Raw genomic sequence first — 13,859 nt, forward strand, 5'->3', positions numbered from 1 at the left:
GCTCTAAGTATTCACAAAAAAAAACTGTATTAAGTGGTGCGTGCCCATTTAACTTATAAATAGAGCCAGTAAATCCCGTCCCGTGGCCGTCAATCGGGAACAATTGATAAATGGGAAACTAATACCAAATCTGACCCTGACAGAGCCCGCGGCTGCCCCACTTTCTGCGGGCTTCCTGCCCCTGCTGTGTCCATTGCGGGTTTACTGGAAAACACTATTTTTCCATCTTATTTAGGTACATAACTTATTTTTAATTTAGGTAGATAACTACTCATAATTGCAGCATTTTGCAAGTTGGAATGGATCTTCTCTTCATCTTATTTAGGTACATAACTTATTTTTAATTTAGGTACCTATATAACTACTCATAATTGCAGCATTTTGCAAGTTGGAATGGAACATTTCACGATACTGAAAAGAACGAGCAAACAAGCGAAAGTTCTTTGTGACCACAGAAGGATATACGAGGGGCGTTCAAAATATTCTCGGTATTGATATCTTACAACCTCTTCTAAAATTTCTTTTGTTACTGGCCGCTAAGGTTTATTCATTGACATTAAAAAAAAGTATAATTCGAACCGAGATGTTCTTTTGTTTTTCTGCAATTGCTGAACAAACATGAACATCATGTGCGAATTGACAATGTTAACTAAATCAGAACATCAATGCGTCATAAGATTCTCGACAAAACAGGGTAAAAATAAAAAAACCATAAAAGAGGAAATGGATTGTGTTTACCGTGAGTCTGCTCCTTCTTTATCTACCATTTAAAAGTGGTCAAGCGAATTTAAGGGTGGAAGGGCTAGTATTGAAGATGACCCTAGACCTGGTCGGCCTGTAGTAGCTACTTCACAAGAAAATATTGATAAAGTGGAAAAACTTATATTGGAAGATGGTCGAGTGAAGGTAAAATCTATAGCTCAAGTAACCAATCTTTCTATTGGTATCGTACATGATATTATCCATGACCATCTTAATATGTCAAAAGTAAGTGCAAGATGGGTTCCGCGAATGCTGACTCGGCTTCAAAAAGACATGCGTGTAGCGTGTAGTTCCGATGTTATTGACCTGTGCGGTGAAAATCCTGATGAGGTGCTGCAAAGAATAGTTACTGGAGATTAAACCTGGGTTCATCATTATGACCCAGAGAGTAAACAAGAGTCCATGCAGTGGCACATTAAGGGTTCAGCTCATCCCAAGATGTTCAAGGTCGTCCCTTCAGCTGGCAAGGTCATGGCCACGATATTTTGGGATTCTGAAGGAATATTACTAATCGATTATAAAGAAAAAGGTGTAAATATCACAGGACAGTACTACGCTAACATTCAACGTCAATTAAAGGATGCTATCAAAGAAAAGAGGCGAGCAAAGATAACCAAAGGTGTTCTGCTTCTGCGTGACAACGCCCCCGTCCATACTGCTCATATTGCCAAGGCAGCTATTGTTGAATGTGGGTTTGAAACTGTTACTCACCCACCGTATAGTCCGGTCTTAGCCCCCAGCGTCTTCTTTTTGTTCCCCAATCTTAAAAAGGATCTGCGTGGAATATTTTTTTCTGATGATGAAGCATTGAAGGCGGCAGTGGAGGAGCATTTTTACACCAAAGACAAAAAAAATTTTTTATCGGGGATTTAAAAAAAATTGATCGATCTTTTAAGTGGATGAACATAGGGAGGGAGTATATTGAAAAATAAAAATATCAAACTTTTCGTACTTGTTTGTTTTCATTTTCATACCGAGAATATTTTGAACACCCCTCGTAAAATTAATAAGTTCATTAGACGGTATACTCTTGGGGAGTCCCATTCGTTTTTTGTCAAGTTCTTAAATTAGTCCCATTCTGCTTTCGTCACCCATTCTACAGTCGTCAAGTTCATCGGTGGTCTTTTTCATATTTGGTTATAAGTATTTGGTTGTTTGCCTTTTTCTTATTTCGGCTTATTCCGGTATTCGTCATCATCTTCTTTGGGCATGTTCGATGTTAGTCAATTTCTTTTTTTAGTCTCATTCGTTATTCGTCCTATCGCCTTTGGACTTATTCTAATTTCGTATTTTTCTTATTTAGGCTCTTTTGAAATTTGGACACATTCTCTATTTGTCCAGTTAAATATTCGTCCCGTTCGATATTCGTCCCATTCGATATTCGTCCCATTCACTATTTGTCTCGTTTTTTGTTTTGATTCCATAAACAATAATCCTTATACTTAAATATCAATTAACTCAATTAAGTGTATCCTAAACAATACACATGTAGGGGAGATTAGTCCAAAACGGGGACACGGGGCTTACTCCGTCGTGCCGTGCCTGGTCTTAAACCAAGGCACAGTAGTATGGCTACTTAGATAGTTTCAGACTGATTAAAGCTTTGGTAACTGCTGTCAACCTTCTTCAGGGCGACTTCTATGACACTCACGGGAGGGAAGGGATGATGAAATTGATAACCACACTGGGAAAAAGACAATCAACAAATATGGCCAAAGATGACAAAGACTACCAGCGAAAGTGACGAATGAAGAATAGGACAGAATACAGAATAAGACAAATTAAGAACTTGTCAATACCTAACCGAATGGGACCAACAACGAACGTGTCGATGAAAAAATGACGAATAATGAATAAGACTGAAAACGAGATACACTAACATCGAACATGTCCAAACAAGATAATGACGAATACCGGAATGGGTCGGAATAAGAAAAAGGCAAACAACAAATATGAACAAAGACGATAAAGCCCACCGACGAACGTGACGAATGTAGAATGGGTGACGAAAGCAGAATAGGACTAATTTAAGATCTTGGCAAAAAACGAATGGGACGACCCTAGACGATACCCATTAGACACATTCAAAGGTCAAAGGCAACGCGCGACTATAAGACATACTAAAGAGCACTAGCTATGTTGACTAATGAGAAAAAAGTTCAATTACGAGTACCTACTTATAAATTATCAGAAGTGAAAGATATAAGTCGTTGAAAGTAAAAAGCAGCAATGTAAATAGTTGCCCCGTGTACTCCTGTGTACCCCTCGCGACCTTGTTCCTGCAATTATGCGCTAATCGAATTGTCTGATGGGATAATTGCGCACGCGCTGCTCGCCGGCAAGCGGGCGTGCGCGAGACCCGGCCACTACACCTAGAGGGTGTCCAGGAAGAGATAGGTAACAGTACCATATGCTACTACATTAATGCCCCTTCTTCAAACTCTTCATAAGAAGGATGGAAAACACCAATAACTCGCTAGTTAAAGAGATCGGGAATTTTCCAAAGTCAATTGCGTGAAGTCGATGGCGACAAAGAAAACGTTGCGCCAATATGTAGGTATGTAAGTACCTACCTATCCCAATTAGGTACTTTTTGAATACCCGTAGGCACTTAAAATTGCGCTGAAAGTCCCTACACTAAGTCGTATTATTGACAAAGTTTTGTACGTTTTTTACAGTTTTAATAAGACTATTGCATTACAAATTGGAACCAAATGTTAATAATCGATAGCAGTTAACTAGGATTAGCATCCCGCTGTGCATGGCCGGTAGCGGCGTTAGGGCGGCTGAAGTGGTAGGCGCTGCGCGAGTTCCACTACCACCACGCCGGCAGTCGGGCGCGCGCCACTCCGAGCCGAGCGGTCTACCCAGCCGTAGGTAACCAACTTGTTCTAATTATACGACTAGCAAGAGATATATATGTGTTAATCTGTCAATAGGTTTTATGTAGGTACATATGGTGTCTTTCTACGTTAGATCTCTTGAATTAAACGCATAGCTATAGATAAGAGAATAAATAGAAAGCTACTGATTTGTATATCATGGCTTATTTACGTTTAAATCGTCGCAAAAAAATTACGAAGATTTGTTTTCAAAATGTTGTTATGCGCCGAGTTATATTATAGCGACGAAAAATCGCCTCTTTTTGTAAAGTGCAGTTCTGTCAGTATCAACCCATCAGCCCATCACGTTACCACATCATCATCCCAGGAATGGACTTCGACGCGATCCTCGAGGATGTGGGCGGCTGGGGCCGCTACCAGAAGCTGGTGGTGTACGGGGTGCTCCTCCCTGCCGTGTTGCCCTGCGGGTTCCATGCTTATGCTCAGCTCTTCATGGCGGCGGAGCTGCCGCACTGGTGCGCGCCGCCACCGCACCTCGACCCACAGGACGCTAGGAACCTCAGGTAAAGATCTAAATTAGATACCTACAGAAGATTGTGGGGTTTTTACAGGCAGCAGAGTTCTCTTAATGATGCACGCCACGCGCCGTCATAATTGCTTACGTTTTGCTCTCTGTAGCATCACAATTGTAAAAATCTTGAGATACCAGTGGCCTATTTTATAAAGCTACAAGTTACAAGCGGAAGTCTCTTTCTAACCTTATGTGTTAGAACGAGACTTCCGCTTGTAAATTGTAACTTGTAGCTTTATAAAATAGGCCACAGCAGTTTACCTCTACCATCGTTTAGATCGAGCTCCTCACTCTTTTTCTTCTTAGCTCGGCCCTAGTTCTAACAAAATTGTGCGGTTATTTATTGAGGTCATCAAGGCACAACAATCGAGAAGTGATGTTCTCTTGAAATGTCTTAAAATATTGTTTTTATCATAGCATCCCCATGGAGCTCCGCAACGGCGTGCTGCAGTACTCGCAGTGCAGCATGTACGAGCTGAACTCCTCGCTTGGCCAGCCTCCAGAACCGGCTGATCGGCGCGTTGTGCCCTGTACTCACGGCTGGCACTACGACCGGAGCGTCTACAAAAATACTGTCGTCAGCGAGGTATTGTCATTTTCATTCCTGATATAATGAATTGGTAAAGCGATTTACTTATATCCACAATCTTGGTGAAACTCTTGGTGGAAGGATGACTAGCAGCATCAAGTAGGTATTATCTACTATGGAATAATATTAACATCAATGAATTCTTTGCTCCGATAATTAGCTTAAGATAACAAATAATCATTCATAAAGTGCTTGTTGCTAGGCCTACATGAATAAAGTAGGTATATTTGAACTGAACTGAATAATGAATATAATGTTAGTAGGTACGTTTGGTTTGCAGTGGAATCTGGTGTGCAGCAAGGACTTTTACCCAACGCTGGGGCTCGTGCTGCTGGCGGTCGGCGGCATCGTTGGCAACTACATTTTCGGATATCTGCAGGTACCTAATAATGAGGAGCTAGGAGCTAGGATCCCGCCCCATTATTGCATAGGTGTAAGCAACGAACTAAATTCTCCAATATGTTCACAACAGCTGATGCGATTTTGGTAAAATATAATCAAGACCATTCCACAAGCTTAAAAGTGAAGAGTGTAAAGTCATCGAATTTACTAATTATAGGTATCGTCATAAGAGTAGCCTTTGTTAGTGACACTCACAATCAATGCTCCAGTCATGATGATCACAATAAAATGAAAAAATTAGTACAAAATTTACTAGTTAGTTAAGGATTTTATTTTTGTTGTACTGCAGGACACGCTGGGGCGCAAGCCGTCGTTCTTCATCTACCTGCTGATCGAGTGCGTGTTCGGCGTGGCCACTGCCTTCGCGCATAACTTCGCGCTGTGGGCAGCCTTCCGCGTCGGCGTGGGGTTCACCGTGCCCGCCATCATGGCCACGCCCTACGTGCTGGGTAACTCGACCCCACTGTATACAGGCCGCCTTCCAAGTCGGCGTCGGGTTCACCGTGCCCGCCATCATGGCCACGTCCTACGTGCTGGGTAACTAGACCCCACTGTATACAGGCCGCCTTCCACGTCGGCGTGGGGTTCACCGTGCCCGCCATCATGGCCACGCCCTACGTGCTGGGTAACTAGACCCCACTGTATACAGGCCGTCTTCCACGTCGGCGTGGGGTTCACCGTGCCCGCCATCATGGCCACGCCCTACGTGCTGGGTAACTAGACCCCACTGTATACAGGCCGTCTTCCACGTCGGCGTCGGGTTCACCGTGCCCGCCATCATGGCCACGTCCTACGTGCTGGGTAACTAGACCCCACTGTATACAGGCCGTCTTCCACGTCGGCGTCGGGTTCACCGTGCCCGCCATCATGGCCACGTCCTACGTGCTGGGTAACTAGACCCCACTGTATACAGGCCGCCTTCCACGTCGGCGTCGGGTTCACCGTGCCCGCCATCATGGCCACGCCCTACGTGCTGGGTAACTAGACCCCACTGTATACAGGCCGTCTTCCACGTCGGCGTCGGGTTCACCGTGCCCGCCATCATGGCCACGTCCTACGTGCTGGGTAACTAGACCCCACTGTATACAGGCCGTCTTCCACGTCGGCGTCGGGTTCACCGTGCCCGCCATCATGGCCACGTCCTACGTGCTGGGTAACTAGACCCCACTGTATACAGGCCGCCTTCCACGTCGGCGTCGGGTTCACCGTGCCCGCCATCATGGCCACGTCCTACGTGCTGGGTAACTAGACCCCACTGTATACAGGCCGCCTTCCACGTCGGCGTCGGGTTCACCGTGCCCGCCATCATGGCCACGCCCTACGTGTTGGGTAACACAGACCCCACCAAATATGCCTTAAGCCCTCTCTATGTACATTTTAACATCAATGGGGTCACACCCCAGACTACACGTAGACCTACTCAAGTAATCACGTGGAGGTAGGACTCTCGTGGCCCGTCCGTACCTTGAACTACTTGCACTTACGTGTCTCGGTAAGAAGCTTAATTATTTCATTATATTAGATATGCAGAAGTTATTGGCGTCACAGTTGTTACAGTTACAGTATTATGACCTTAACGAGTTGTTTTCTGACATGTGTAGCGATCGAGCTGGTGGGCCCTGAGCACCGCACGCTGTGCACCATCCTGTCCAACATCGCCTATTCCACGGGGCTGATCCTGCTGGCCGGCGTGGTGTGGCTGGTGCGCGACTGGCGGCAGCTGGCGCTGGCCACCAGCCTGCCCTTCCTGGCCTTCTTCCTGTACTTGTGGCCGATGCCCGAGTCGCCCCGCTGGCTACTGGCCAGGGGACACTTCGACAAGGCCGAGGTCATACTGCGGAACATGGCTAGGTCAGTTCTTAACAATATGTACAGGCAATAGTAGATTGTTAACCAAGGGTTGAAAGGCACCCATTTCTGTCGAGGTAGTTTGGCGCTCGAACGCAGTGAGAGCGCCAATAGTCCGAGACGGAAATGGTGCCTTTCACCCGAGTTAAACACTCTACTTTTCATATCGAATGCGAGGAAACCAAACAAGACAAAGCAATTTCGCAAAATTAGTAATTAAAGTACCTAATAGACCCACGGCCATGATTTTTTTCCTTAGGACTTACTTGCAATCGGAGACTTTACATATGTGAAGATTAATAACCCCTAGCAAAATCATTTAGATTGCAATATTTACGAAAACACACATTTTTTAACAAACTGCAGTAATTTTAAAATGATTTGTTCATTATAGTATGAAAATCAGCGGGATTGCCTCTTACTTTTTAATTTTATACTTTTTCGTTCTAAAAGCCGCAACAGACTACCGGACCGCACCGCGACCTTGGTAAGAACATAATAATAACATATTATAATAAAAGTATTTTAAATATTAAATAACAATTTAATTAATAATATAAGAATTTTTTATCTTGTATTTTAATTTATTTTCATGAATATAGTGCAAAATAACTTTAAAACCCACTTTAATATCGTACAAACGTTTAACTGTGGCTGTATAAGATTCTGCCTTTGCTCATTTACGCAAGTGTAAGGTTTAAAAAAATATTTTTGGTGTATTCCTTTTGGTTCCCGCCTTATGAAATCGAGTAAATAGAATTCAACGAAAGAAATCAAGAATAATTTGTTTTTAACAATTTACTTACATCTTTTTTTATAAAAAAAAGATCAACGTGGGATTAGTAGTAGTAGTAAAAGTAGTAAAATACTTTATTGTACAAAAAGAAACATAAAACATGAAAGAACACACATCATTAGTACAAAGGCGAACTTATCCCTTTCAGGGATCTCTTCCAGTTAACCCTTGAGCAGTTGAGGGAAAATTGGAGAACGGTAGACATAAAAGCTGTACTAAACGGCATAAAGATAAAATATTTAATATCCTACAAGATAGGTAAACCTATATCCTACTATAATTATGTACCTATATACAAAGTATGGGATATGAAATATAACAAATATGTAAACAACTATATATATTTAAAATATATAATACATATAATACATTGTATATGATACAATACATATATACTAAAACTACCTAACCGCATACATCTTTTAGATTTCAAGTTCCGTCAGAAAGCCATAACTTTTTTAAATTCGCCTTTAGCGATGCGACCGATTGACACTTACGAAGAGAAGACGGTAAGGAATTCCATAATTTGACAGAGTACACAGTAAAAGACTTGTCATAGGATCGGTGTTTGTGTGGCGGGATAGCCAGAGAGAGATCTGCACTGGAACGGAGCCGGTGCCCGCTGCCGTCTGCTAAAAATTTAAACCTCTCCGAGAGATAAGGGGGAGAAGAGGGAGAGAAAAGGACGTTAAATAGAAGGGAAAGTACATGAATGTCTCTACGACGCCGAATGGGCAGCCATTTGAGTTGGGAGCGGAAAGATGAAATGTGATCAAATTTGCGTAAGCCAAAAATGTATCTGATGCAAACATTTTGCAAACGTTCAAGCTTGTCAAGTAGTTCCTCCGTGAGATCCAGAACAGCAATGTCCGCATAATCAAGAAGGGGAATTAGCAGAGAACGTGCAAGCATGACTTTCGTGTGGACAGGGAGGAAACTCTGCAGCCGACGAAGCGAGTGCAGGGAAGCAAAAAGCCTCCTACTGGTTTCAAGCACGTGGGATGACCAAGAAAGAGTCTGATCCATGACAATGCCTAAATTTCTTACAGTGGCTGAGAAAGGAATGTGTGTTCCATCGAAGAGAATTTTAGGCATTGTCACTTCAGACAACTTAGAGATAAAGTGAGGACTCCCAATGAGAATTGCCTGCGACTTTTTCGCGTTAACCATGAGGCCAAAAGATGTTGCCCAGTCGCGAATAGAGTCAAGATCCCCGTTAATTTGGCTTATTAGTGGTCCTAAATTATCTATACTAGCCGCCGAGTAAATTTGCAAGTCATCTGCATAAAGGTGGTAGGAAGAAACAAGTGACTTCGTGATCCCGTTAATAAATAGAGAAAAAAGTAGAGGCGACAGGACCCCACCCTGAGGGACCCCCGCGGTCAATTCACACCACGAAGAAACAGTGTCCTCGACCATGACCCGCTGGCGCCTTCCAAATAGGTAATCGCGGAACCAAGAAAGTGCTAAGGGGGACAGATTGTAATTACGTAAAATACCTAGAAGTACGTCAAAATCCACGGTGTTGAAAGCACTGCTGAAATCTAAAAGAACCAAAGCCGTTAGCTCTTTTTTCTCTATATTGAGCCGAATGTCGTCGGTAACCTTGACCAAAGCCGAGACAGTACTGTGTCCGGGGCGAAAACCAGACTGTAGGGGATTCAAGAGGTTATAGTTATTTAGAAAGGAGGAGAGAAGTTTGTGTACAAAGTGTTCGATTACTTTTGAGAGGATTGGAAGAATAGAAATGGGACGGTACTGGGAAAGGGATGAAGGATTAGATACTTTTGGCAAAGGAATTACATGTGCAAGTTTCCAAGAAGAGGGGAAGGAGCCAGACGAGAAAGAGAAATTAATGATTTGGGCCAGAACGGGTGCGATAATTTCCGCCACGAGCACAATCATGCCCAAGCTCAGGGCATCTTCACCAACGGCATTAGTTTTAATTGTTTTAAGAATTGCAAGGACCTCCTGCGGTGAGATAGAGCGAAAGTGGAACAAGGACGTATCGGGCCGAGGAGTATTGGCTAGAATGGATAACGTACGTTGCTTTACAGAAGGGTCAAGCTCAACCGGGGAAGAACTAAAGTGCCGATTGATAGCTTCTAAATCGAGTACACCCGTGTGACCTTGATGACTCTTGCCCACCCCAAGAGATTTAAGAAATTTCCACAGCTTTGCGGGAGGACAATCGTTAATGGACTGGTGAATATAATTACGCCTTGCATTTCGACACGCTTTGTTGCACCGGTTGCGCAAAGAAGTAAAAGCACGCAGGTTTTCATCGGTAGGGTCTTTACGGAGTTTGACGCGAGCACGATTCCGCTTAGCCATGAGTGACTTAATCTCAGGTGTAAGCCATGGCGCGGGGTAGTGCTTGACTCGAGTAGGTTTCAATGGAGCATGCTTATCAAAAGCCGCGAGCAAAACGTCATTGAAGGTCCCCAGCTTAACTTCAATATCATCTGTCAACTCCAAGGATGACCAGTCAGCATTCCGCAAATCATCTTGGAGAGCCTGTAGATCAACGTCATGTAGGTATAATTAAACAATTACCAATTGTTCCAGGCGAGGAAATAAAGACACTATTTTTCAATTTTATTTCCACCCAGTTGTTCGTGGGACGGGGACGCAGAGGAGTACACCACTTTTCTGCGCTAGAGCATAAACGTATCACTTTCTGCGCACCTTTTAGAACAACAACGACCCACTTTCAGAGCATGAGATATGAAAAGATATTTAAAGGTGGCAGTTGCTGATGCGAATACGCTTATGACGGTTTCACTACGATATTCTGTATCCTCAACTACAAATATAGCTACTTAATGAATACAACATCCCAAGTTTTTCGGCAATTTTGCTGCAGAATACGCCAATTTTTAAGCTTGGCGGAGTGATGCTAACTGCAGCCGATCACGACAGGAAAAATAAAACGATAGAAACACAACGTGATTAATCTCAAAACGCATTATACAATTAGGTACGCATTAAGCGGAAGGGTCATCCCGACCCCGAGTACTCAAGTAGAGAAAACTATTAGAGACCTTTGATAGCGTCCTCAATTAAATAAATAGTAGGTACAAGTGCATTATGGTAATTCCTTTAACGAGTATCTAAGAGGAAAAAAATCAGAGTGGACAGAAATGGCGAACCTGTTGTGGTTTTTAAAATTATGTGCACTTTACGTTCTCATCACAAGCAAAATTCAATGTTCAGGTTATTTCGATAACCTCGCCTGCTTAGCTTCTTTTGCTATCAGGTAATCTACTTGTGACCGAATTCCTGTGTAACGTCGTAAGTCGTAGTCAGATACTACCTACGTAACGAAATAACAACATTATTTCAGGATCAACAAGAAATCGTTGCCGGCCAACTACATGGTGCATCTGCGGCGGAGGTACGAGTCGGAGAAGTTGCAGCAAGAACTTGAGCGGGAGAAGTCGCGTCAGTACGGCGTGCTGGACCTGTTCCGCACGCCTAACCTGCGCAAGAAGACCGTCATCATAACCTTCATCTGGTTCACCAACACTAGGTTCTGTCTTGTCCTTTGTCCTTTTCAATCCCACTACCCCTTTTATTTTCATAAAGAACGTTTTATTTTTCTTCCCTTTTATTTCTTGTGGGTGAAAGCATTTTCTTACTTCACCGTCTACTTCATCAAAATTTTATGACAACTTACTTTTTTGGCTTTTCGATTCTTCCCTTGACTTAAGTACCTACATGTAAATAAATGTTTGCGTCTTTTTATATCGGCACTACGTACTTTCTGTCTCAGCTTTCAATTCATTTTTTATTCTTGCCTGGAAGACGTCGATTGAGGAACCGACCCGCGTTGTTGCTTAGTTGTATTTTTTTTTTACTTAGATAACTTATAGATAGAGTAATGAAAAATGTACTTATTTTTCCCAGCGTGTATGTAGGGCTGTCGTACTACGCGCCGGTGCTGGGCGGCGACGAGTTCCTGAACTTCTTCCTGGCGGGCGTGGTGGAGCTGCCCACCTACCTGTTCCTGTGGCCCAGCATGGAGCGCCTCGGCCGCCGCTGGACGCTCTGCATGAGCATGGTGGTCGGCGGCGTGGCCTGCCTCACCACCTTCCTGGTGCAGCACGGTGGGTCCCTGACTCTTCACATTACTAGCACGTGTGCTGAAGCTGTATTCCACAGCCAGTCCTCATCCTTTAATATTTTTGTCGCCCACTGCTGAACAATAGGCCTCTCCTCGGGTACGCCGTTTGTCCCGGTCACAAGATTAGCTCGAGAATTCAGAAGTGACCCAAAATAGCAAGCATATACATTTTGTGTTACCGTTACATTATATATACCAAGACTACAAAGTTGTTTGGATGTTTGCAGAAGAGTACGTGACGTTGGCGCTGTACTGCGTGGGGAAGATGGGCATCTCATCAGCGTTTGTGGTGCTGCCCCTGATGGCGTCGGAGCTGTACCCCACCGTAGTTCGCGGGCTCGGCATGAGCCTCAGCTCCGTGCTGGGCATGCTGGGGCCCATCTTCATCCCGCTGGTCAACTACCTGGTGAGTGCTGCCCGTGATGGTCTTGCCCTCGGACCAAAAATTGGAAGACGTATATGTAAAGCAGAGACGCTTTCCAAATATATTTTCGTAAATTGACCCGCCTGTTGCTATCTCTATATTAGCACGCTCATAATTATACTGCTGTCCCGCCCAAGATGTCGGTCGTCAGTGTCACTGTGCGAGTTTGACTTGTTTTAATTTTACTTAATCGTTTAGTTTAGTTAGAAATAACATTTGTACCTATTATTATTGTGATTTAATAAAAGATTTCATAGTAAGTATATAGAGTCGATAAGGCCGGTTTACGTGGTTGTCGGGGCGCGCAGGGTTCGGACATGCTGGTGCTGCCGCTGGTGATGATGGGCGCGCTGCTGGTGGCGGGCGGCGCGGCGAGCCTGCTGCTGCCGGAGACGCTGCAGCAGCGCCTGCCGCAGACGCTGGCCGACGGCGAGCGCGCGGGGCTCGACACAGACTTCTGCTGCCACCCGCCGGTGCGCGAGCGCCCGAGCGTGTCCATACAACATACTACCAAGTTTGGTGTTAATAAATAACTATACCTACCTATTTTTGTCTTTTATTGTGTACGAAACTACCGGTCTTCACATTATACCCTATTGCGACATTTTGAGTGGTTAATTGAGGTATACTTATACAAATAGAGGTTAGTGTCAATAAAAAAAGGATGCACTTTTTATGTTTGATGCTATACCTATTAGTTGGGGAGCCCAAGAGAAGATTTTTGTAGTGACTCGAGCAGTCAGATTAAGATAGGTATGAGTGATATCTTACAGCCTGGCAAAAAAGAGTAGAAATTAAAAAGTGGCAGCACTGTAGTGTCGTCCCTTTCAAATCAATCTATATAAGAGAACGGGAAGACACTACAGCAGTGTTGCCACTTTTTAATTTCTACTCTTTTTTGCCAGGCTGTACTACCCCGTGAAGTTTACCTTGACCACTTTTAGCCGTCTATGTTGATCCGTTGTTTGGTGGGGGGTTCGACAAATCGTTAAGCAGATTGTGAGTTTGGTTATTTTAATCCAAGTTAATGCTATAATTGAGGAGTGTCTTTTCAAAAGGGCTTGTTTGTGTATCGCGCGCGTTCATAGAGGAATAAGCTGTTTTAAAAAGACACTCCTCAAATTACTAAATCTGACAATTATTTGTACGCATTTCTTTAATCTAACGGTCACTAATTTAAAATGTGAAAATCGGGCTTCGAACTTGTTATCGTCAGATTAAGGAAATGCGTACAAATAATTGTCAGATTAAGTTATTCAGGCCTTTAACATCTTGACAAAGTTGATTAAGTTATAGTACCACCTAATCTTTCGATTCCAATAGGTCTTTACGACGCTCTTTAGTACCTAACTACAGCACATTTAACATCGCCGGCTCCCCAGCTATATATTCTATTGTTAGACGATATATTGAGTATTCTTTACTCAATATTTAATGAGATTAAGAAAAACGTGTCTGGTATCTATGTTTTTCCTAGGCCAAGGCTAAGGCAAAAATA

General features: G+C 43.5%; 2 protein-coding genes across 2 annotated transcripts in view; one reads left to right on the forward strand and one right to left on the reverse strand.

Moving 5' to 3' along the window:
* Positions 1 to 13,859, reverse strand: part of LOC134795660 (uncharacterized) — a 117,637-nt gene that overhangs the window by 48,238 nt on the left and 55,540 nt on the right. The gene's annotated exons all lie outside the window — the stretch shown is intronic.
* LOC134795662 (beta-alanine transporter-like) overlaps positions 3,504 to 13,859 on the forward strand; it is a 62,743-nt gene continuing 52,387 nt past the window's right edge. The window contains exons 1-9 of the mRNA XM_063767576.1: positions 3,504 to 3,639; positions 3,973 to 4,168; positions 4,594 to 4,762; positions 5,046 to 5,144; positions 5,457 to 5,616; positions 6,769 to 7,018; positions 11,158 to 11,343; positions 11,721 to 11,920; positions 12,165 to 12,343. Coding sequence (XP_063623646.1) covers positions 3,975 to 4,168; positions 4,594 to 4,762; positions 5,046 to 5,144; positions 5,457 to 5,616; positions 6,769 to 7,018; positions 11,158 to 11,343; positions 11,721 to 11,920; positions 12,165 to 12,343 — 1,437 coding nt within the window. The 5' untranslated portion in view covers positions 3,504 to 3,639; positions 3,973 to 3,974. The remainder of the gene's footprint in view (positions 3,640 to 3,972; positions 4,169 to 4,593; positions 4,763 to 5,045; positions 5,145 to 5,456; positions 5,617 to 6,768; positions 7,019 to 11,157; positions 11,344 to 11,720; positions 11,921 to 12,164; positions 12,344 to 13,859) is intronic.

This window comes from Cydia splendana, chromosome 12 (assembly GCF_910591565.1).
Source record: "Cydia splendana chromosome 12, ilCydSple1.2, whole genome shotgun sequence".
Lineage (NCBI taxonomy): Eukaryota > Metazoa > Arthropoda > Insecta > Lepidoptera > Tortricidae > Cydia > Cydia splendana.